At 39.8% G+C, this 24,606-nt stretch overlaps 1 protein-coding gene across 1 annotated transcript in view; it reads right to left on the bottom strand.

Moving 5' to 3' along the window:
• AGBL1 (AGBL carboxypeptidase 1) overlaps positions 1-24,606 on the bottom strand; it is a 356,032-nt gene that overhangs the window by 116,668 nt on the left and 214,758 nt on the right. Inside the window, exons 20-22 of the mRNA XM_067305788.1 lie at positions 22,085-22,214; positions 17,294-17,425; positions 13,038-13,214 (exon numbers count right to left, since the gene is read on the bottom strand). Coding sequence (XP_067161889.1) covers positions 13,038-13,214; positions 17,294-17,425; positions 22,085-22,214 — 439 coding nt within the window. The remainder of the gene's footprint in view (positions 1-13,037; positions 13,215-17,293; positions 17,426-22,084; positions 22,215-24,606) is intronic.

Genomic DNA, 24,606 nt, shown 5'->3' with positions numbered 1-24,606 from the left:
GTGTAGAATCTTACCTAAAGATAAGCCATATACCTCTCCAAATTCCCTCCAGAACTACCCTGCTGGGCATAATCAGCTTCAGAGATCATCTCGTATAAGCATATACTTATTCTATAAGAATATGTTTATCACATACAGAAGCACATATATCTACTCTGTTATTCAGAGTTAAAGTGTCTGCAATTCAGTTTGACTTAATTTACTTTGGAAATGAGTTAAGCCATATTTAATTAAGCACCTTACTTCTGCTTCAGTGTTGACATGTGGCTTAATATGGTTTAGCACAGGACTCTCCACTCACAGCTTCAGCTAATTCAGAGGTACTTTCCTACACATTCTGATATAGACAAACTTAAAGAATTCAGTCCGTTTAATTATCAAAAAGGATTGAAAGATAACTTGGTTGCAATGTGTAAGTACCTTTAAAAGAACAAACTGCAAGTTATTAAAGGTCTTTTAAACTAGTGGAGAAACATACCACCATCACAGCTGAAAAGAGCAGGCAGATGAATTCAAATTAGACTAAGGCAGTAATATTTAACAGTTACTGACCCCAGAACAAAATAACAGGGGAACAGATGGCTCCCCATCATGTGATGTCCTCAGATCCACTCTGAGTATTTTTCTACAAAACCTACTCAAATACAAGTTATCAGGCTTAGCAGAGGGGTGCCTGGGTAAAGCCCAAAGGCTTATGACATATAAGAGGTCAAACCAGATGAGCTAATGGTCCCTTCTAGCCATTAAGTTGCATGAATATGTTATTAAAATTCCATTTTCAGTGCCTAATGCCTTTCCCAGCAAAGGCAGCCTTGGCTGCTGCAGGCCAGGCTGGGTCTGGACACAGCAAATGAGAACAGGAGAACTATGAGCCCCCTTTGCTCTTACTATGACACAGAGAGATCTGTCAAGTCTTCAGGCCAGACCTGAGACTTCCACTTGAGTCATGTTTTATATGCCACCACATGCCTGTATCTCATACATGCATAGCACAGCACACTGGCCTCTCTCCTGCTGTTGATTTTGGATCCCCTCACCACCTCCTTCCAGCGTCCGAAGTCACAGAAAAGGAGAGAGACTATGGAGCTGTGCTAGATATAAGGGACATGCTAGTATCATACTCAAAGGAGCTATGACAGAAGCAGAATCTCCAGGAGCAGGCTCATGCAATAGCCCTCTCCTCCAGCTGGATGACCTCACCCTATCCAAGGACAAACCATCCCATGGCACAACCTGCAGACATGCATGCATTATTCATGATGTTTAGAGCACTAGGCACTGGCCCACATTAAGATGTAAGCAAATGGAAATATCAGTACCCTATCAGTGAGGAAAGAATTTACTACTTTAAATGTAAGGAGGACAACAGTTAATCCTGGTATATAGGATAAACTTGAGTAAGTGTTTTGGCAGAAAGAAAAGAGGGAGAAAAGATAATATAATTAGTACAAGATCTTCGCACACATTAAGAAAGAAAACTGGACTGGGAGAATAACAAGGAAGAAGACCAAAGACATAAGAAGTAGGTGGAAAAAGTATATATCTACAGATTTTGAGGTTGTGGAAAATGATTACATCATTTAGTTTGACTGTAGAGGAGAGTGGACCAGGGAACCTGGGAGTAGATGCTGGAGGAATAAGGATGGCAGTAAGCATGGATAGGAAGCTGGCAGATTAGACAGACTAAAAACTATTGCAGCTGTGGGAAGTTTATTTTACAAGGATACGAAAACCAGCAAAGGGACAGAGTGGAGAAAGAAGGGAAATCAGATTTCCATATATGGTTTACATTTACTTCTGGATAACCTATACACAGTGTAGATATCAACCAGCGGAATTCACTGCTGCAGGAGGTCACGTTTAGGAAAGGATTATGAAAGGGGATGGAAGAGTGCATGACCGCTCACAGAGGAAAGTAACTCAGTTCAAGGTTGTGATAATGATAATCAAGTTTCATGCTACAGTGTACGAAGTGGAGGGGAGGCAGGTCAGGCTGGAAGGATTATTTCCTTTCTGTGTGTTAGTGCAATTCAATCATTGCTTTACAGGCAAGTTTTGTTCTCTTCTGAGCCATGAGGAACTAGCCTCTGTATGAGGCAGGATACCTGATTATATGGACCAATGGTCTGATCCAGCATAGCAAATTTTATGATCCTAAGAGGAGCAAAATCAATCTCTAGAAAATCCTATGTGTGAAAGACTTTGAAATTTAGATGCTTCTAAAATCCATACAGAGTGAAACGCAAACATGGCTCCTTTAGCCTGTGTTTTTGCCATTTCCCCATTCTTATTTTCCATGCCTGAGGAGTTCATGACTAGACTATGAGCTTCATCAAAGGGCAATTTTCAGCTGCCAAATAGATTTGTACAACAAATCCACATGGGGCCAGATTAACAAAGCAAGAGAGACATCAGAAATCAAAAAGCTAGCCGCAGTAATTCCACAGAAAACTTGAAAGGATGATGTGAAATGATATTTGGACATTTAAAGGGACACTATCAAAATACTGTAGCTAGTTTTTCATTAGGAATGTTTCTTTTTTATTCCTTACCGTTCCAAAGAGGTTCTTCTTTAGCAGAATACATTCCCACTGGCATTGAAGGTCATGCCATTCAGGATTACTTTGTAGGTTTCAAATGAAACATTTCATCCATAAAAGTCATACATGCATGTGAATGCAATTGTCTCATTTGTGTTACCATTAATACCTATGCATTAGAAAATTAGAAATATTTAAGCTTCTAATTTGCTTCACTATGCCTTCTGTAGTTTCCCCGTTTGGTTTAATAATTTGTTCTGTGGAAGTAGCTAAGGCTCTAACAGACCCACATCTGAGGCCAAACCAGGTCCTCAGCTATACCCATAAACTGCTCCAATGTTCATCTACCTACAGCCTTTTGTCTATTCCACTTTATCCTAATGTTATCTTTAGCACTCCTGCTTCTGCAGATTTACAATGAGGTGCCTTTATTTTGAAGTAGGAAACTAGAGAAATGTCCATGCACATGCAGCAGCACAAGGACAGCTCTTGAGCCCTAGGTTGCTAGCATCTAGGACTGCTTTGTTTTGTGCCTGGCTGTAGAATGTACTACCACAGAGGAGAGATTCTCCCTCTCTGATCTTGGACATCCCTGGTAAACTCTGTTTCTATATTTCCTCTAGCTTATTTCACTTCCCACCAACAGTTCTGGGATTACAGGAAGATAAATATCAGAGCTCCAGGTTACTCCAGAGAGCTTACTTTATAGCTCCTCTGTTATGGCTTAGACATCTCATGTTCTACATTGAGTCATTCAGTAAAATATACACTCAGAGTCCCTGGCAGAAAAAAATGTCATATGGGAATGGTTGGGGGTAGCTCATCAAAAAATATCAGCCCATTCAAGGCTTGGGGCCACTACCACACCTACAGCTGCCCAGAGCAGAAAAGCCTGCAGCACCACCCTAGGATGCCTGGGGAGGACTCTCATCCAGGACTAGCTGATTTGACTCGATACAATCTAACAGGACCAGAGAACAGGGGTTACGTGGCTGCAAGCCACAAGACAATCGAGTGCAGTGGTTTCAGCCTAATCATTATGTTGCTCAGGCAATCAATATCTTAACCATTCATTTTGGCACCATTAATAGTGCTGCCTGTTTTCACACAGGAAAGACTGATCACTCATGGGTGAGGATGCTGCAGTCAAAAGCTAAGTGTAGGATTGGAATACTGCTTGGGAAAGCTCAGGACAGGATCGTATAGCAAGTATAAAAGCTAGTGCTATGGGAGTAGGCTGCAATCTGCCCTCCCTCTGCTTGGCGCTCACTAGAGATGCCTCAAGCTCAGTTTGATGTGTGTTAAAATCACCCACTGTGATAGCGCCCTTCCATACAGACATTCCCATTTTCTTTAACTGAATGTTCATAATTAGAATAACTTACACTACTACATGACTAAGCACAAAACCTGGTGCCTCTCCTGGAAGTTTGGCTATCAGTAACAGCTGGCAAAGGCACTCTTGTTTCCTTCCAAACAGAGTCTAGGAGGAAGGGAACACATTCACAAGTTATTCCCAGTGCATTGGTAACACAACCTTCCTTCCAAACACGTCAATGTCTCTGGAATCTCTCTCCAAAGCTAACTATCCAAATCTACCCTGACCTAACACCACTGAACCTAGCAAGTCCAGGATACAGGTGGCTCAACATCTCTGGAGAAATAAACAAAATAAAACAGTTACTTTAAATGATTATCTTCAACTGTGATCCAACTAGCATCAATTATTTTTTTTTCCCCATCATATATACCTAAAATTTCCAAATCCATCATGCCTTAGGGACACCAATAGCAAGAAAGATTAAAATACTGTTGCCCCTCCTGACAATTCCAGTGTTGGGTTTTATTGCTTCCTGAGTCCTTTGAGGACAGGGAAGCTAAAGGAGGCCATAAGCCCATTCTTCTTTAAGTGTCATTCTCCTCCATCTCCAGTAACCATGCGAGTTCCAACACAATGGAACATACCTCAATCCCCTAATGCTTGAATCTTTCAGCACAGGAACAGGAAAGCAGATGGCCTGAGTGACAGCAGAAATCCACTGCAGCAGGTGCTGGGGAAGACTTTTTCCAAAATGTGTTTCAAGGCAACATCCATGGGACACCTCAACAGATGGACTACTGCAGAGCATTTGGCAGGCAACCATCCCTATGCTGACTTCTTGAAAGAGGTAAGGAATTATTCAGTCACCCTGAGAAAACAGTTGTTTGTTTATAAAGCAGCAAACTCAGTCTCTTGGATTAAGAGACAACTGCTTTTCCAGATTCATTCACGTAATGGCTACGCTTGGCAAACAATGGAAAAGCAGCTGAGAGTTCTCAATAGAACACTTTGAGCAGGCACACTTCTGCCAGAAAATCGGTCTTGTCCTATATGGGGGGGGAGGGTCAAAAAATAAAAAAAATCCGCAAACAAGTCTTCTCCAGAAATGATGACAAGAAAATGATCCTCCCCAATTATTGATCTCCTCCAAAATAGCAAGGCTAAACTGACTATGGATTGGATCAGGGAATAGGAAGACAGAAGCCTGAATTATCTTCTTTCGAAAGTTACAGACTTTTAAATGTATATAAATAGCCCTTCAAATGACAATACTAAGCACCTTTGACAAAAATTAGTACATACTAATAATACCCTGAACTTCAGGGAACAGAGATGGTATTTACATCTTGCGTCGTTTTGGCCATGATTACCTTAGTACACAACTGTCTTACTACCCATCAAAAAAAATGGGACCAGCCAAGATAGTCCTACTGACAAGTTCCAGTTTTCCTGAAGAAGGGCCAAAGCATCCCTCTGAAGTTCCCTCAGTCCTGTGATTTGCTTTTCCAAACAATCTGAGCATGCTAAAGTCAGCACACGGTCAAATTCCCATTGTTTAATCCGGCACTAACCAAACAGACCACAGTTAAAGCATATGACTTACTTGGCATTCCCTCAACTAACTCTTTACTTCCTAGTCCAATAAAACTCAAAACTACTAACAAATACCTAAAGAGGAAAAATCTTGCAGCAGGTCATACAAGAACCTACTGACTCTCTAAGACAGACAAATGCCCACGATCTCCTGTTTTGTTTGTTCAGAAACCCCTTCTCTCTTCTCCCCCCACACCAATGCCTTTAACCCCTAGGTAGTTTTATTAAGTGAGGTCTCCAAGCCTACAAGGTACAACTAGAAAATTTTACAAACTGAAACATCAGACATTGTAAGGGGTTAGAAGAAATAAAAGAAGCAGGAAATAAAACAAACAAAATGCAAAATTTTTCTTAAGTCATTACCCAAGGCAAGCAGAACAAATAAAAACCTTAATTTGAACCTTCAATCCTTAGATTACTATCAGATTACTACTTTTTTTCCATTCTATTCTTAAAATTACAGCTGCTTCCAATTTGAGCCATTTTGGACCAGAACTGAAAGTAGAATTATCAGAAGGAAAATCATTCTTTTGTATTTTCAGCATCTGCTTTTGAATGAGATTCTCAGACCAGAAAGGGTCAGCTAAACACATCTTAGAGATGATTTTTTGGAACGAAACTTTTGAATGCTTCCGAGACTTACCCATGCTTAGGAAAAGTGTAAGCTATGAGGGACAAAAGAAATCAGAAACAAGGAAAAGTCTCAGTCACAGATGCAAAGATATTGTAAGCATTTTCCACAAGTGTATACTAGGAAGTACAGAGTACGTCCCTTGCCTTTATATTTCCTTTCTGCAAGTAGTTATCAAATGTGCTTAGTGGCAAGAATATTGCTGAAACCAATTTTGTTGGTGGCTGAATACTGACAAGAGACCAAATTAAAATTAATTATTTGCAAGTTTGTGCACCAGACTTCCAATTAAAAGAATGATGTACATCTTAGCGGAGAACAGAAGCAAGGTCGTGTGACCTGGAAACACCATTAAAACAACTCAATTTCTGACTGTTAAGTAACTGCAAAAATTACTTACGAATAAACTATACCCCAAAATTCCTCATAGAAATTTGGTAAGTTATCTCCAATAGTAAGGAAGATGAAGAAAATCTTTCATTGCCTGCAGACACCATAAAGAAACAGTGTTTAATTCACTGGACAAACAGCATGTTAGGAACAATTTGGCTACTTTGGACAGAAGCAGGTCAAACCAGGGGAGAAGTCCCCCTCTGAAGGACTAAAAGGAGGAAAGGCTTTCATCTTGGTATATTGCTTTAGTTCTGCCGCATTTCCACAGTAATTCACTGGTCCCTCGCTTATTTTAAATAATCTAGCCCAGGCAAGCCAGGTTAAAGGGAATGTATAAAATCAGCTCTTCCACTTCATTAGACTAATTTTCATCACTACAGTAGCTGTGCAAGGAGCTGGGATGCAGGGCTCCATCAGGCTCTGATACTGGTATATCACATGACACTGGCTCAGTCCTTTTACCCCCAGTACTTAAGGACATCCCTAAAAGATCAGGGCCAATAGTTTGTATGTCAATAAAGTTACCCTGGGTTTATGCCAATATAGCAGAAACATGACGTGATTCAGATTCTTAGAAGACTGAGTACAGCCAGGATTCAGCAGGATGATACCCTCTCGTCTAGCAAGGCTGTTGCTTTAGAAGAGCAAGAAGACTTTTGTTTTGAAACTGCAGGACATGAGCCGTATTCCTCATGTTGCATCCTCACTCCCTAGGCGGATGGTGTACAGTACCTTTAGGGACAGGTACTCTCAATTTATTTTGGGTGCAATTTGTAGAAGACCTATTTCAAATGATTATCCAAGTCATGCTTTTTACCAGTTATTCTGGCCTGGTTCTACCCTGCCAACAGCTGCTATTCTGATCAGGCAACATTTCACCTCAACTTTCTACTGATGTAAACGATTGGAGAAGATGCAATGCAGCAACAAATCATGACTTAAGTCTTTTTAAAAAAAAGTCTCTCTCACAAGCTTTATTCATCATTCACCCATCCCTGCTTGGCTTCATCACTCACTCAGTTGGTGAGCTGAGCAGCTACACTTACGACAGAGGAAGCCCTTACAGTGTTACACTGGTTCTGGGTAAGACCCCCCCGAAACTCCTGAAGTCCTCCTTTCAACAAAGACATTTTGAAGGATTATCAGGAAGGTCTTACAAACATTACCACCATTCTGCTCAGTGCTGTTCTCTCCACTGCCAACTTCTCTGCAAAGGGAAGGCTTTTCCCCTCATGAAGTCTAATGAGAAAATTGGGGGTATTCAGTTTCACGGACTTAGAAGTCTTAGATTGGACAGAAAAAAATCCTTTTCCTCAGCTCTCCCAAAGGCTTTCTTCAAAGACAGATCCATATCACTGGTAAAATCTCCTTCAAAGGTCACTGTCAAGATATCTGCAATAATTTTAAAACTCATTTGTTACTCCCTGTTTTTTATAATCCCTTTGAAGCAAGAAGTTAAAATCTATTTCCATTAGTGCTACATCTCCTCCACCAGGCAAACAGGCCAAGTAAAATACTTTTCCAGCATGGCATGTAATCACACAGCACAAAGCTGTATTTTAGAGATTCACTGTAGTACCAAGATATATGGGTTTGGAACTCAACTGTATATCATGGTTCAAAAGATAGTAACTTGTAGGATGATAGATGCAGCTACTGAACTGAACAGCTCAGTGCAATGCTCTACAGAAAGGTTTTAATTAATAGGCTATATAACAAGGAATCAAGAAGAATGGTGTGACATGATACCACATACTATGGTATTGAATAGCCCAGTAACAGCAACGAAATATTCATATGCAAATATAAAAATGAATGGCAAACTCAGAAATATATCAAAATGTGTCACTGGAGACTTGATTCTTTCGGGGTGTGATTGTACACTATCAAACAGAATAGAACTTCTTACAGTACAGCCTCACAGTCTCCTACAAACCATAGACGAGAGAGGGGCTCAACATCCCACAAAAGAGAGGCAGCAATAAAAGTCACATGGCAAGCTGTAGGGGTAATAGCTCCATAGGGAGAAAAACACAGGCAGCCTTCACACTGGCAAAAAAAATGATGAGCAGCTTCTTTTTCTGATTGTTTTCTGTTTTGACCATAGGGTTGTAAACAGGCTGAAGTGGGAGGAAGAACTCCCTGTGAAATTCACTGCTTTGTTTTTAGCAATTTTCAAATCTTTCAAATGGAGACACTGCTCCTGTAAGACTCAATCGGGCAATCTAGAAAAAATGAAAAAGAGTTTGGATATTTCCCCCCCCCTTTTCTTCTTCCTTAGGTTGAATAAAACCTCAGATAAGATCAATAGTTTCTTTAGTTTTATGTTTCTTTTCCTTAAGGGCAGCTAGTTTATTGCATTTCCATTGATCTCTCAGACAGGAAGATTTGACAGAGATAAGCTTTTTTTTTTTTTTTTTTTAACCTCTCCCTCCCCCATTTAAAATCAAATGACTTTTAAATGAGGCTGGGGTCACTCTTGTTTCCCATTTACATATCACTAGTAAAATTCCTGCATCATTTTTCACTCATTGAACTGTTTTAAAAATGCAACACAAGTCTCTACATTTCAATCCAAGACAGGTTACATTCCCTGGAAGATATCTAGCAAAGTCCTTTCTGGACTCATCACCAGAAACACTAGGTTCTAGTTTATCTCAGCCCTCCCCTGACACTGGCTCTTTGGTGAGAGTGGCCACACCTGCCAGCCTTGTGCAATGAACAGTTTAACTTCACTGCAGCCTCTCTGCAAGGCTTTCTTGCTCTTCCTAAATTCTTTGCTAACTCCCTAGCAGATGTCTCTGCAACTGTAAGCATCATGTCAGTGCTTGCAGTCAGCAAAACAGCTACTTGAATGGATTACCTTCAGCATTTACAACTAGGAAGGAAGCTAAAGACTAGGATCAGGGATTGTTGTGCTCTATTAGAAGTCTGACCACTGATTTTTCTGAATGATACTGAACTTGTGAGCCTCTACTGCGTAAAATTTGATGTTTTAAAACATCAATCTACTGTTTGCACCATACTTCAGTGTATAAAAGCATCAAAAATATATGTGCATGCTTGTCCAGGAAAGATCCTGAATATATACCTATAGGGAGATCAGTTTCATCTAATTCAGAAACTGTTTTTATTCATAGTTAAATGTGAAAGTAAACCTACTAATACTAATAGAGAGTTCTAAGTCTAGGATGCTGACATCGCCTGTCCGAGTATTGCTCTGAACTCTTTTCTTTTTACAGACAACTTGTGGATCTCAAGAGTGAAGTATCCATGTTGAAGTCTGGAAAAATAGTTTTGGCTTGGTAGGTGGAACTTGAGTATTAAATGCAATTATGCAGCCAAATCTTCAGGTCAGACTGTCAAGTCCATACCCTAAAAAATCCACCTGCAAAAATGAACAAACAAACAAGAACCAAATCTAAAGAGTGCTAAAAGAAAGAGGAAATACTCTAATAATATCAATTATCTGAAATTGAGCTTGTGCACTGTTATGCAGCTCCAACAGAAATGTCAGTGTAAGATACGATATTTCATTTCAATACTAACTAATCAGATACTTAGTATACTCAGGAAATTGACTGAAAATACTTTAAAGCTGTCTGAACCAGAGAAACTGAAAAAGATGTTTACTTCCTTACAGTGGAAGAAAGAGATGATCCCTCATGGGTGCATTTAAAGTGTCCTCCATCTTTGGGATAAATAATAATGCTAAACAAAAAATTAGAAAGATGGCCTCAGAATAACCACCTCATAACCCAAGTGGGACTCAGCTTTTCATCATACAGGATGCAAGAACACTGGACTCACCACTGTCACCAAAGAAAGGCCCCTTCCCCCCCACCCCCATACGTCAAGTCACTCATATCCTCAGTGGCTGGCTGTGGCCCTGATCACATTTTTAGTGACAAAGATGACAAGAAAGAGCAGAATACCTCTTAAAACATTGCAAAGATTTCTAAGAGAAATATATATCCTGGTCCAGCTGCATTAGGTCTTTCAGCTTTTTAGTGCATCCACCATGTAATAGGGCCATGGATGGCCCAGTGCTTAAAACCAGCATCCAAATGTGGCACTTGATGTTCTCTTCCTACTATTTCAAGCATCTGATGTCACAAATTAAACAAATTTGGGTTAAAGACCTCATAGATAGTAAAGGAAGAAGAAAGCAAATCATTTGATATTGATACAGCCTGATGTGTCACTGCTCTTAAGTCTTACTGTGGTCATCTAGGGGCTAAGTGAACCCCTTCTCTTGAAATCACTAGGAGAACTTTGCCACTGACTTCAGTCAAGGCAGAATTTTTCCCCTCTGTCTTCTAAAGAAGATTCAAAACCGCTGTCTTGACCTGTGGTGCTTATTATAAACCCATTAGCACATCTCAGGAGTGGGGAGTGATAGTTGTACTGCTCTGGGCAATTATATTCTCCTTATTTAAACTCTTCATGTTTTTTTCCTTCTCTTTCCTGTCTTGGAATTGATGCATGTATTGCAGAAGATAGTTAAAACAGCAGCTGAGTACTTCCTGACTACACTACATAGAGAGGTAAAAGGATTAGTATAGAGCTTGCAAAGAGAATCATTTGAATGTCTTATTAATTAATTATTATTTATAATAATGGCTCTTTCCTTAGAGTCTTTTAGGATCCATAGTTCCTTATTAATGCTGCATAGATAAGGATTGCTCCCCGGTGGAAGAAAGGAGGTAGAATGTAGAAGCCATTCAACAAAAGCAACAGGCTTAGGAAAGGAACGGAGAAAGAATTCATCATTTGATAGTGAATGGAAAACTATGATCAGCTAAATGCAATTACTAGAGTTCATCCTGTGTACTTAAAAGTGCTAGGAGATCTCAGACTGATGTCTCTGAAGCATTCACCCAGAGTACGGTCCCCTCCACAAAGTCTGGAAGCTGATTCAATGTTCCATTGTGTGTCTAGATCACAGTCAAAGGCATACCTTGAGCTCATGGACAGCTATCAAAACCGGCCTTAGATTAGCTACCTTTGATTGCCAGTAACAGGCAACTCCAAGAGAAAGATTCTCAATGTAGACTCTTAAATTTAGCCAGGTGAATGCTCAGGTAGCTAGCCTGTATCAAAGAGCGTGCTGCCACTAGTATTCGTGTTGATTACCTTAAAACTAGCTAAAAGATGTCTGTATGACCTGCAGACACGTTATTACACTGCGAATACCCTCAGAAGGACAAATGTCCTGTATTATCTCAAAACCACTACTTCCTTTAGCTCAATGCTTCTAGCTCCAGACTGGAGTTATCAGATCCAGATTCAGAAAAAGTAGTTTGAATCACCCAACAACAGCAATTTCTCTCCTGCAGCACAATGAGGCATTGCCAGGGCAGCCTGCTTTAAGCAGCAGATTTAGGTATTCATAGCAGCCTGAGGACTAGTTTGATGAGGACTAGTTTGGGTCTACTCCTAAAAACCCTGACTCTGTGGAAGGAAAATATAAGGACAGGATTCTCATCTTAAGTTTACCCAGAATGCTCTTTCATCTTAAAGTTATTTGATAGCGGATGCTGTTGTTTGAAGTCTATGAACAAACTGAAAGATCTGACGCGTTCTTTTGAACACAGAGTTATTTCAGTGAGTTTAATGGGAGCACTTACAGAATATAAGGGGGGGAAGAAGAGCATCCTTGTTTCAAGGGCCAGGGAGTCTCAGAGTTCACTAAAACAATAACACTATCATCATCCCTTAATAGAGTTTTACATGGCCCAGTGTCACAGAGCTTCTTATTTACACTGCCCTTGTGGGGTAAACACTAAGCAAGCAGAGGAATACATTTGCTGTTGTACTCCCCTGTAGCTGCTACTGTTGTTAGTAACATAGTTGAGAAAGTCATATGATTTATACGATGGCTTTATTTCCCACTGGTTTGATGCAAATCCCTTGTCAGCAGTAAGTTTGCAATATGTAACATAGAAACGTCAAATGAATAAAGCCACATCATGGTAATCACAGGAGCTATAGCTATAGATCTGTTATAACAGTGTTGGGATAGTCTGTAGAAATATGTGAGAATGCAGCTCATATATACAGAGTTCTGTGTTAGATCCCAAATAAGTAGAACAAATTATATGAGGCTACCTAGAATATTTGCTTATCTTAACACAGTATGAAGGAGCAAATTTGACTCAGACGAATTTCAAGAGAACTCTTCCTTATGCCAAAAAAAAAAGCAATGTTTATTATGAATCATTTTTGCTTTATGTAGCGTTACAGCCCAGTCACTCCATTGTCTTTACAACATCCCCTTACACCATGCCATCTGAGAAGAGAAGAGAGTTTCTTTCACTGTTGAATGAGACCTCAGAGAAAGGACTCTGTTGTCCTGGCACTGAAGGCCAAAGAGCAGGGGTCATGTGGAGACTTCACTGAGGAGAAACTAAGAAGCAATGTTACACACATGCTGTAGAGGATCCAGAGAAAGCAGATGAAGCTAAGTAGTGAGACAACAGCCATCGTCTCCTCACCCTTCTAAACTCATGAGACCTATGTTAGAAAGAAGCTGACGCAGAGTAAGAGATTTACTCACTTTGTAGAGACCGTGGTTGCAGCCACAGTACGTGCTCTCCATGGTGTAGCTCCTCAATATACCCATTTCCTGCCATGCCACCACCCGGGCCGTCGACTCCCGGGACTTCTCTACCAGGAAGCTGCAGCTGTTCATGACAAATGGTGGGGCCACTTTATCCAGGATTTTAGGAAGGGTCTATGAGAAAATATCAGCAATGAATGAGAAAATGAATTGAACAGATGTGTATGTGTTTAAGTCATACATGCATCTACGGAGAGACCTGGATTTTTTAATGTGTATATCAAATCTATCTGTTGTCACTATTACTGAGATAGCTCCAACCAGTGCCAAACTGAATTCATTATGTCCATCCCATGCAAAAATCTCATTTTCCAACATTTGTTTTATCCTAGTCAAAGACTAAAATGCAAAATATCCATTGCACTTGGTGTATCTCATTCAAAGGGAAACATTTTCACATCCAATAGTCTATGTTTGCTGAAGTCACTTTAAGTTTTGCTTTCAAGCTGCTTCAACATTAACCTACACTTTCCTGTTGTGCTGCCCAAGAGAGGTGGGGTCACAGTTCAGTACCTGATGCTCCCATTCTCCTCTCTCCAGCTATGCTGTGCATCTCATTGAGCATCAGCAATTTGACACAGAATTTAGCTATGGGAGATGTTTTCCCTAACTGAGCCTAGCATACAGGAGAAAAAGGGGATGTGTCATCTCACAGAAGGTCACATATAATTATATGAAAATGAAGCTTAACTTTAACTGACTTGCATTGTGAAACAACCAAAATATTCTCATCTGGGTCCAAATGATACACATTAAAAACTTCATTTAGATAATCACAATCAAAAATAATCATGAAGATCCAGTAAAAATTACATTTTAACCTTTACTGATTTTGTTATTCAAGAAATCATCTTCTCCAACAGCAAAAATCTATACACACACCTAGTATGCTACAGTATCAAATATTTCTGTAAACACACAGTTAGTATTTATTCATTACACAGTGCTAAATTCATTACTTTTACATTCTATAAGAACATACACCAGATATATTAACACTAGGTATGCTCTATGTAGTAATTGGACCTTTACGCACACACATGTGCACATGTGCGTACATTTCAGAACTGTTATAGCTAACCACAACGTATGCCAGAAGACCATCTGGTCCATCTAGAGAAGAGCAAGTAAAATGAAGACATTCATTATTTCTTTGACAACAGCTTCCTTAAACTTTTCAGCTGAATGGAATTGTATAGAAGGCATTCCCGCTCATCGCTAATGACATTTACCCTTGAATTTCATTCAGTTTGGGCGGTGAAATCCAACCAGTTAATTTCACTTTCCAATACCAATCAGTTTCATTGACTGATTCCGAGCAATTGCAGTTCCATTCTGTTGAGCTTTACTTCATAACACTTTACAGAAGTAGTTGGTTTCATCAAAATTGAAAGAAAAAATGTTTAATAGCAGCTTTTTTTCTAAAACGTTTGACATGAATGATAAATCTTTGGCCTAAACTATTTTGCAACATCCACCGCAATCAACTTAACCATACATACATCTGTAACAAAATATAAATGACATTTCTCAGTATATCCTGGCTGAAGCAGTCAATGGACTCTACCAGCAAATATCTATTAGATTCATTTTCAGATGGAGAAACTGAGGAGGAGAAAACTAAAGTAAGAGATTTCATTTTAAATCTGTGAGACGACCAGGAGCCTAACTCATACGTCTAGATCCCCGATGTGCTACAAGAGCTACAGTAGTCCCTTTCCTGCAGGCATACTGAAGAGAAGATCCTCCAAGACCGACTGCTCCCCCTCAACTAAGCAGCCAGCCTTTCAGAATTGCCTTCAGAGTGCTATTTGCTACACGGGAATCACAAAAATACTATGCTTTCATGAAGCGCTTCCAGGTTTCTCTGGATTGGGGTTGAACAGGAATTAACAAAAAGCACAACAGAGCTGTATTACCTAAACATTTATAATCCTCAGCACAACCATGAGATCTAGTTAAAACCGTGTATGAAGGTTCAGATAGTTTTCATTCTGCCCTTATCTGAACCAACACACAGATTTTTGTAAATATACATTATAAAGCACGATAATCAGATCCCTAATCCAATTTAGCTTTTTAAAACAATTGAAATTATATGCATAATCAATCTTTTACATTTAATTAAATAAAAATGCTGGCAGGTAACAGTAATGTCTCTGTACGCAAGACTCATTTGGAAGCATTAGCAAATCTGAATTTAATATTCTTTTCATTTTACCAGCATTCACTGGATTTCACGCTAATGGTTCTTTCTTCTCTACTTATTTTTCTCATTAATTATCTTTCAATTGTATATTTTGAAAGGGGAAAACACACCCATTTAAAAGACCCTTTTATGATAATGCAGCAATATGACTGTGCTCTCCCTCTTACACACAGCTGGATTTAGCACGTACAAGAGTCAGAAAAGCTGTTCCCCTCACACAGGACCCTGTCCATAAACCTCCGTTCACATTAGGAGAGGATGGAAACAGGTTTCTTTACCAAAGTCCCTGCAGAGATTGCTGCTAAAGGGGCCTGGAACAGCTAGCAAGAGGACAAACCTTGAACAGCTGGGCTTTGTGATGCCAATGCTGGATTTGTCACCAGCAGCCACCAAATACCAGATGGTAATAAAAGACTCGCTACTGTGTACTGCCGTGGGCCAGAGCTGAGTCTATGGTCTGTGAGGCAAAGGCTGTTCCCCAAGCACCTAAATCACTGGGGGGGACGGACGGACAACAGAGAAACATGGGCAAGTGACATAGGGAAACAAGTCTGAGACAGGGTGATTATTACTACTCTAGTTGCAGAGATGTGTTCAACTGTACATCCATTTTCGCCAGCCTAACAAGGAAGAGCGCGATCCCCAGCCAGGAAGCGCAGAAGGTACCGCTCCCCCATTTTGTGCCCCAGGGAGGATTCTGACCATGAAAATCTCTTGCTACAGCCCACCACAGGGCATGCTCAGCCAGCCTTGGAGGCTTGCTCCTGGCTCCTTCACTGCAGATTCGAGGTGGGCTCCAGATGCTGAAAGCAGCATTTGGATTCTGTTTGTGTACCAGCAGATCATCCTCAGCCTCTTCAATCTCTCTGAATCCAAACACAGCAAAAGATGTCCTGACTGTAAGCACCCTCCCTGCTTTCTTTGTGAGACAGAGGTTTGCAACAGGGAGCCCTTGCAATGAACACTGGAGCACCTTCCGCTGGGAAAGTTTCAGTAGCCTGTAAAAAAATGCCACAAGATGAACAAGGAAGAGATGGTACTCTTACAGGAGGATAATTAGTATTTGTTCTGAAGAAGTAAAAAAATCACACGGAGTTATAAAGTGAAAAGACTTCTCAACTTCTTTTCAGTTGGAGATGGCCAAGCTCTGCTACCAGTTTAAGGCCAAAATTACAATTCTGCAAAATTAACCTTTAAGACTATAATTAGAGCTCACTGGATTTTTTTTTTTAACTCATGTTTTTCAAAAATGCTCTTTTATCAGAACTAAAGCTTTTTCATGGAAGTTTGTCATTTTAGATGAAAATATCATCCAAAAAAAATGCAAAAAAAGAGACTGGCAGAAATTCTAAAGGAAAAAAAACAACTGTCCGATGACAGGTAAAAGCAAACATTTTAATATCTGCTCTTTTTAATCCCCTCAAAATTTTCAGCTGCCACACCAAGCACCTACTGTGCAGTCAGCTCCAGTACATTAGATCTGTTTCACACCACTTGAATTCTTTTCAGTGGGACCAGTAGCTTTTTGTGATGAAGCAGTTCAGCTGAGTAGGACAACAGCACATCAGCATTTTCTCCATTACTACTTATTTCATAGGAATAAGTATGTAATTCTTATTTATTGTCTTATGGGGGGAGGGATCAATGTATGCATATCTGGAGCTTACCAAACAAAAATATGGATGTCCTATCAGTCTGTAGCCAAAGATTAGAACACATGACTACAGTGAGATAAATAGGGACCCATTTTAACCCAATATTAACCATATATTAACCCAATTTTAACCCAATATTAACCATATTCTTACTAATATCTGTTGCATCAAGATATGAAACATGATTCAAAACCCTCTGGAACTTTACTCCTTCAGAGTGAGGGAAGCTTGCACCTATCTCCAAACTTTATGGATTGGGCTTATCTTTAACAAACTGGCACTCATATGTGTCTACACAGCAATTGCAGAGAGGAACAAAGAGGACCTACCCTGTAGCCAACATCTTCTGTGATAACTGCTGTGTCAACCATGCAGCCTGCCTGCCACAAGGTCTCCTTGATGCTGCAGCCATACAGAAACACATTTTTTTTCTGGGAGTGGCCATGGTAGTCACAGAATACCTAGGGAAGAAAAAAGGCAAAATTTTCTTAGGAGGAGAAAAAAAAATACTCCTCGTTCTTTAAAAGAGGCACTATAAGATTAAAGTGAACGTTACTCTTTTCAGGTCTCCTCAGAGGGGCTCAGACTCAGTCATGACTATAATTAGTGTCAAACTTTGTTAGCTGGCTGTATCTTCTTTATCTATTCCATCTGACATGATCTCAGAGGATTCAGAGTCAAGACTCATGCAGTTCTGTCTGCAGCAGAAACTAACATGACACCTGTGCAAGAACCCATGGTAACTCAGGAACCTGCGAGTTCACGGTAACTTATGATACAACAGAACAATTTGTCAGGCTCCTTTTACTTTTAAACTTCTACTTCTAAACTTCAGCATTATCCTCGTGAGATTTGGGAACTGCACCTTCCCAAGCAATTAATCATCACTTGGGCTCCCTTAAATTCAAGATCTGTGCTATATAGTTTTCAAGAAAATATAATCATGCAATTGTGCAAAAATTTATTGTATGCTGTCATATTTTTCTATGAATCCCTTGAAAGACAAGCACAGAACATGATTTATCTTCATAGCAAATAATCTCATTCCATATGGTCCAATCCATTTGTCTGTCTAATCCATCCCTCTTGTGTCAGCTGTCATATAGACTAGGCACAAGGCACATTCCCAGTTTTAGTGGAAGTTTTGGTTGCCTTTGTAGGCAGATATCAACTCTTATAGAAATGAAAATTATGATTTAATGACCGAGGAGGTAAATATTGACCCAAGTCTTAAAGAATAATCAATCTCAGTGCCCTCTGAGATATAAAGTCAATATACACACTGCTGTTACATATATTCTCCATGTCTTTATCAGGAATATTCCAAAATCTGCCAGTGAAAAGACAAGAATTTCTGAAGAGAAGGGACTGGTTCATTAAATTCAATATTCACCACTGATCAGAAAGGAGCTTCAAGATCTCCCTGAAACAATTTTCCAGAAAATATGTCAGAGACGAATAAAGGGACAGGTGTAAGAAGGTAAAGAAAAAATTTTGGATCAATATGTATAGACACATATATATAGGAGAGCAATACACATATTCTTACATAAATACAGGTACAAGAGGGGAGAAATAGAGTACATGAGTTCTTCCATCAACTTGTGGGGCAAGATTTACTCCAGTAAATTTATTTTTACTTTATTTATACTAAATTTATACTAAATTTATTATTACTAGGTCTAGCTGCAGACAGGCAGGGAGTTATTTGCCTGGAAATGGAGCATTTAAATTCTTTCAACTCCTTTGACAAGCTCCAGCTTGACATACAGGAGAGGCTATGACACACATGCATAAGGAACCATCCCACTGTTCCTAATTAGCTGATATTCATACATGTCTCAACAAAGACAGACCTCACATTGGTGGTCTGTTAGCTTGTAGTCTGCTCCTTCTTTTGGTTTCCGACTCTTAACCTTCCTTCCTGCATGACCACTCAACTCCAGCTCTTTGCGGGGCTCTGGGGCTGTACGGCCCTGTCCCTGCAGCAGGGCATGTTCCACACCTGGAGCAGGGGAACAGCAACCTACCTAGCAACATGTGTTCCTGCATTACTTATACCCTTGCCGTCTGATAAAGAATGCAAGGAGCAGACAAATAGGACTGTCTGAAAGCTGCTAATCAGTGCAAACCCACCAGCCTCATTTCCAAAATAACTAAGCCAGGATTGTACAAATCCCAAAGACTCAGTCTCCTCAGGTTGTGTACGTATTTCAGAGAGCTTATGTAGCCCCTGCACTATGAAGCAACACCATCTGAAGCACGTGCAATTACTCTGTAAGTGCTCCTTCCAAACAGCTGCATTTAATGGTTCTTCTAATGACACAGGCATTTCTCCAGCTAGTGTTTCATTTAAGCTATCAGTGATACACAGCCATAGTTTAGGCTAACCACAGGTACCACATGGAATTTATTCCTATGAATATCAAAAAGGATTTTATAGTTTCAGTCTTATTTCAAGGAAGAGCTCACAGTTCAATTGGGTATCAATTACCTGCCAATTTACAAGCATTACCAACATGCAAAAGGCACATATATTATCCACCTAAAACATTACTTTATGTATTAGAAACCACACAGGGATGATCAGCTAGTCAGGTAACTGCGCTGCCTGAGCAGTAGCAGGTCTGTAATTCCGCATCTCAAGAAGCCTGCAGACGAGTCCTTAATAACGGGCCTGGAAGGAGCCTTGCTGGATGACACAGTCACAGCCTCAAGTATTGGTAAAGGATTATCATCACATCTGGGTTCTGTAATACTGCTGCTGTTTCAGGCTATAGGATCCTTCCCTGTCTGGTTGTTGCTAATTTCCACATCAGAAGAATCAGTGCAACTGGAAATAGTGTCATTTCATTTGCAAATTGCATACATAGAGCAACGTTTTAATCATGTTTGCTGGATACTGCAGTCACTCCCAATGTTTATGACTGGTTGTTCTTTATAATACACTCTTCTGCCTCATTTTTACACTACAGGGTAGTTTATGCTTCACCATTCAAACCAGACTGAGCAATACTTTGTAGCCTGAGAGCCCAGTAATGTCCTGGGACATGTCCAGGCAAACACTAAGCAAACTTGGGACTTATCAGTCCTTTTTCTCCAGCCTGTCCTTCTGTGTGGCAGGTACGCTAATATACATAAAACAGCCAGACTCCAAGTCTTGCACTCACCAGGATATGACTCAAGGCATACATGCAAATTTTAATCTATTTTAAATTATTTGCCAGAACTGATTACTGTAAAGGTAGGGGCTGCTTTCTAACTCAAAAACAATCCTCCTCATGACTTACAGAACCAGCCATCTTTCAAAGTAACAAAAAAGGAAAATAGAAAACGATAAGCAAGCAATTCTGTTGGAAAATAGAACATTTTGAAATCATCTTTTTTCATTTTTTCCTTAGCATTGCTGTGAGAGGAGTCTGAGTCATCCAGAGTTTTGAGGTAGACATCCCTAGATTTTTCTACTCACAACGAGCTTCCCAAATATGACTGAAGGCTTTCAGACATTAAAAAAAAAAAAGAAAAAAGAAATATTAAATCACTATGTCTTGCAGAGAGACCTGCCGGAGGACACACAGCTTTGCTCCTTGCAGTCAAAAGCAGATGCCACAAAGTAGCCAACTGCAATGCCACCAGCCCCTTGTTTTACTAGGGTTGCCAAAAGCTGATGAGAAAACTGGAAAAAAAACATTTAGCAGGCTGTTTTCTATAGGAGAAGTTACGAATTAAAATGGCTTTGGTTTAAAAGGCTGATAACTTTTAAAAGTTCTTTCCTTTTCTCCTTCAAAGCAAAGAGCAGCTGCTTGAAGAAATCGCTTGCTCAATCTCCAGGATAAATGAAACTAAATCACTTCACAGAAATCATTTGGCTATCCGTGAACTTGGTTCCATGGGGTCTTGGGGGAAAAAAAGAAAGAAACCCATCTTACTTCTGGAGCAGGGAAAAGGCATTTTTGAGTATGTGTAAACTAAAAATCAATGTACTCTTCAAAGGCAAAGAAAAATTAGTTTACCAACAGTCTGTCACGCAGCCCACAAGTGAGATAGATGATAGGATCAATAGTCTCCCTTCACTCAGCAATGATGAAAACTTGCACTAGATGGGTGTGTTTTCAACTTTAGGCACCTGGATATGACAGGGATGACTGTGAATTAGAAAAGGACAGATAGGAATAATAGGGTAAGAAAAGAGTGATCCTACATGACTCCAAACCACAGGAAAAGGTTGGTAAACTCACAACTGAGTGTCCACCTGAGACTGGACTTCCTCGAAATCTCCAGGCTGCAGAGTTGAACTTCAGGGCTCTTGCCTTGACTGAAAACCACATTGCCACAAAAATTCACTTACAGAAGCTCACAGACCTTTTCACCTTGACTGGGGCTTTTCTTATCAAGATCAGAGAGAACTGTGAGTCTTTGCAAAGTTCCTGCCTATATGACTGTTTTTGTAAGTATCAGCACCCAACCTGCCAGTCTCTGCATCTACATCTCTTTAGTCACATTTGAACCTCCCTGTGCTTTTCTTGTCAGGGTCTTGGAACCATCTTTCCTTTCTGCTGGGCAACACTGTGCAGACAGGAAGAGTCCCAGCCCTACTCCAGCTGCTGCTTTGAGACTAGAAACATCTCTCATGAATTTGTGGCACCCACAGAAACAGGCATTTTCACTCCCTCAGCAGAGGAGCATGGAAGTTCAACCCTTTTGAGGGCTAGTTTCTGTGTCATTGTCATTGCACAGGTTTTCCCAACATGGGGTTTTGCACAGCCCATTCAGATAAAATCTTTGTGAAGTTTCTCCCGTCATTGCCACGAAGATAGCAATAACCTGCTCATAATATTTAGCTTAGTTGGAGTATTCTGAGGATATTAAAGAGCTTTAAAGAATTCATTTTCTCATTTATATTCCAGGTAGGCAAAGACTCTGAAATTCAGAGATGTTGGTTAGAAGATTCAGTAAGTAATAAAATATCCAAGACTTTCAAAACACCTCTGTAAAGATGAAAGCATAACCGTACAAGATACTTTCCAAATCTTTCTAGCTCTAGAACAACCTCGTTTGGACAAGTGCAATAAGCAATCCATGCACAGTTACTCACAACAAAGACATTGGAAGAGACTCACCAGAGGAGTCCGGCCAATGCTGCGCAGGTAGTACAGAAGACCTTTGGTGTGGTAAATGGTTGGATGGAGCTGGGAACTGGGAGTCAACCACTGTCTATTCAGGTCATCCCCACTCAAGGAACAACGGTGGCTGAAATCACAAAGCAACATATGACAAACTACCAAAACAGAGCTAATTCTAGAAAGTTACTGGTTCTGACTTGTCATGGCACTAGGACAGGAGATGCCAACTAGTACAAAAATATCAAGGTTTTGAATTGGATTGGAATAACCAAACAGTCCATGGTTTGTTTTAGAGGTGCTTACAGTATATTAATTTTATCATTTCCTTTCCCTCCATTTCACACAGTTGCAGTCCTGAAAGTGACTGCAGTTTTTCTTTACACAAGTATATACAAAAAATAAGCAATTTGCAAACAAGAGGTCTTCTAAAATGTTCTAAGTTCTGCGCGATCTATGAAATTCACCCAGCTTACATAGAGCAGAGGTTTCTTAAAACCTCCACAGCAAACAGTACCTATTCCAATACCTACTCATTCAAACTGAAGATAGATGCTTGAATCTTAGACCAGTGTGAAATATGTACGCACTTAAATGAGATATCCAGTTCATCTCATTTAAGCTTCTCAGCTGCATTTCTCATGAGTGATCTAAAGCATGTGTAAAGATCTTGACATATGCTATATCATTAGGTAGAACAATTGTCTACCTTCACTGCAAAGGCTGAATAAAAACCTAAATGAGAACCCCAGATTTGCACTGAGAAAGTTTTTTCCTTAGTTGGCTTGAACACAGTGTTTCTAACTCAGTGACCAGTGGAAGATATTTAACTGGATGGACTACTACATCATTGTGCAGTTTTGCAAAATCTGACTAATCTCCCTCATTAGTGATTTTGTGTAGTTCAGAATCTCCTTACACTCTTCAAAGGACTTGCTGTAATTTGGTTTGCAATTTGCAAATTGTGGCATGCTAATAAAGTTCAGGAATAAAACCTGCATCATAGCTGAGACTGTGGTAGGTCTATCTCCATATTATCCAATTCAACAGTAGAATGCTTATGGTGGCACAAAACAAAACTTATCCTAAGCACTGGGTGAATTTCTAGCTACAGAGTTGCACCCAGGCTTGCTGTTCTAGCCTTCTAGTAACAGAAAAGTTCAGAAACGTACACCTGGGGATGAGGTTTGTTATTGCACAGTCAGACTTGCATGGCAGCTAGGGTGTGTTGCATGTATGGTCTTGAAGAAGAAAGGTCCTTATGTGGGAATGCTTTGAAAGGAGTAGAAACAATGAATACGTAGGGAAGAAAGAAATGAGAGGAAATAGAAATAACGAGTCACTAAGAATGCTTTATACTTTTTTTTTTTTTTAATATAGAAAAACAAGGCTCTGATGCCATCTTGGGGTTTCTGGCAACATCACAAGATCCATTCCAGTTTTACTCTAGGCTCACTATCATAGTTACCTGAATCTCCCTCTTCCTTCATATTCCACAATTCCCATGTTACTCATTCTGCAAATTGGAAAACATTAGCAATAGCTAATACATGGGAAGTCAGCAAATGCTGATGTGATCCCTCTGCTGAAAAAAATCTATAAGAAAACATGGTAGTTTCCATTACGTTTCTTAATGGCTTTTCAGGTAAAGTTACCTGTAGGCTCACCTCTCCTGATCTTCTGGACAACAGCTGCTCACTTGAGATTAGCAGCTGTATTTCTGCCAAGTACTTATGTGCGTACATGGTTCCTTTAATAGGTATAACTCTATGTAAAGAGGCATCTGAGCTACACCTTTTTCAAAGATGATCAGTAAAAACTAAACCAAACACTGACATAAGTGTGTGATGCCTTCCTGCACCACGCTTGTATCAGGGAGCATAGATAACTGAAAATAACAACAGAATTTGCATCCTACAGGAAAGAATGACAGTTGGACTTTTTTTCTTATACAACAACTTAATCTCAACTTTTTGTGCTTTTTTAAACTTATTTCAGAACTACAGAAATATTTTCTTTCAGTATTGTCATTGCTTACAAATAAAATTATTATTTCCTTTCCGGTTTGGATTGACATTAACGTCTATCTATCCAAACCATCTGCATGTCTCCCTCTGCTAAAGTGCCTTAGTACATGCTAAGAGAGTCCAAACAGAGCCAAACATGCAGAGGAGTAGAACACAACTGAAGTACTACTCCCAAAAGGCTTAAGTAAATATACAGGTGAACGTCAAACCAACCCCAAACTAACTTTCTTTTTCAATATTTCTTAGACCAAACTAAAAAACCTCTTTGCAAAACCATATTCCTTTAGAACACTTAGTAAAAAAAGCTGGGAGACAAAAAGTTCAGTCTTATCCCTTCAACAATTAACATCCCTGCTCATTTAAACCACCTTTAAGTATTAGCCCTCTGCCTGACAGCTTGTATCTACAGCTCTTAAGGAGATGCAGAACTTTAAATTATGAGATGTTGATTCTTCCTATCCCACTCCCCCTCCCATCTTACTGTTAAAGCACATT

This window comes from Apteryx mantelli, chromosome 15 (assembly GCF_036417845.1).
Source record: "Apteryx mantelli isolate bAptMan1 chromosome 15, bAptMan1.hap1, whole genome shotgun sequence".
Classification (NCBI taxonomy): domain Eukaryota; kingdom Metazoa; phylum Chordata; class Aves; order Apterygiformes; family Apterygidae; genus Apteryx; species Apteryx mantelli.
This window is presented reverse-complemented; position numbering and strand designations above follow the sequence as displayed.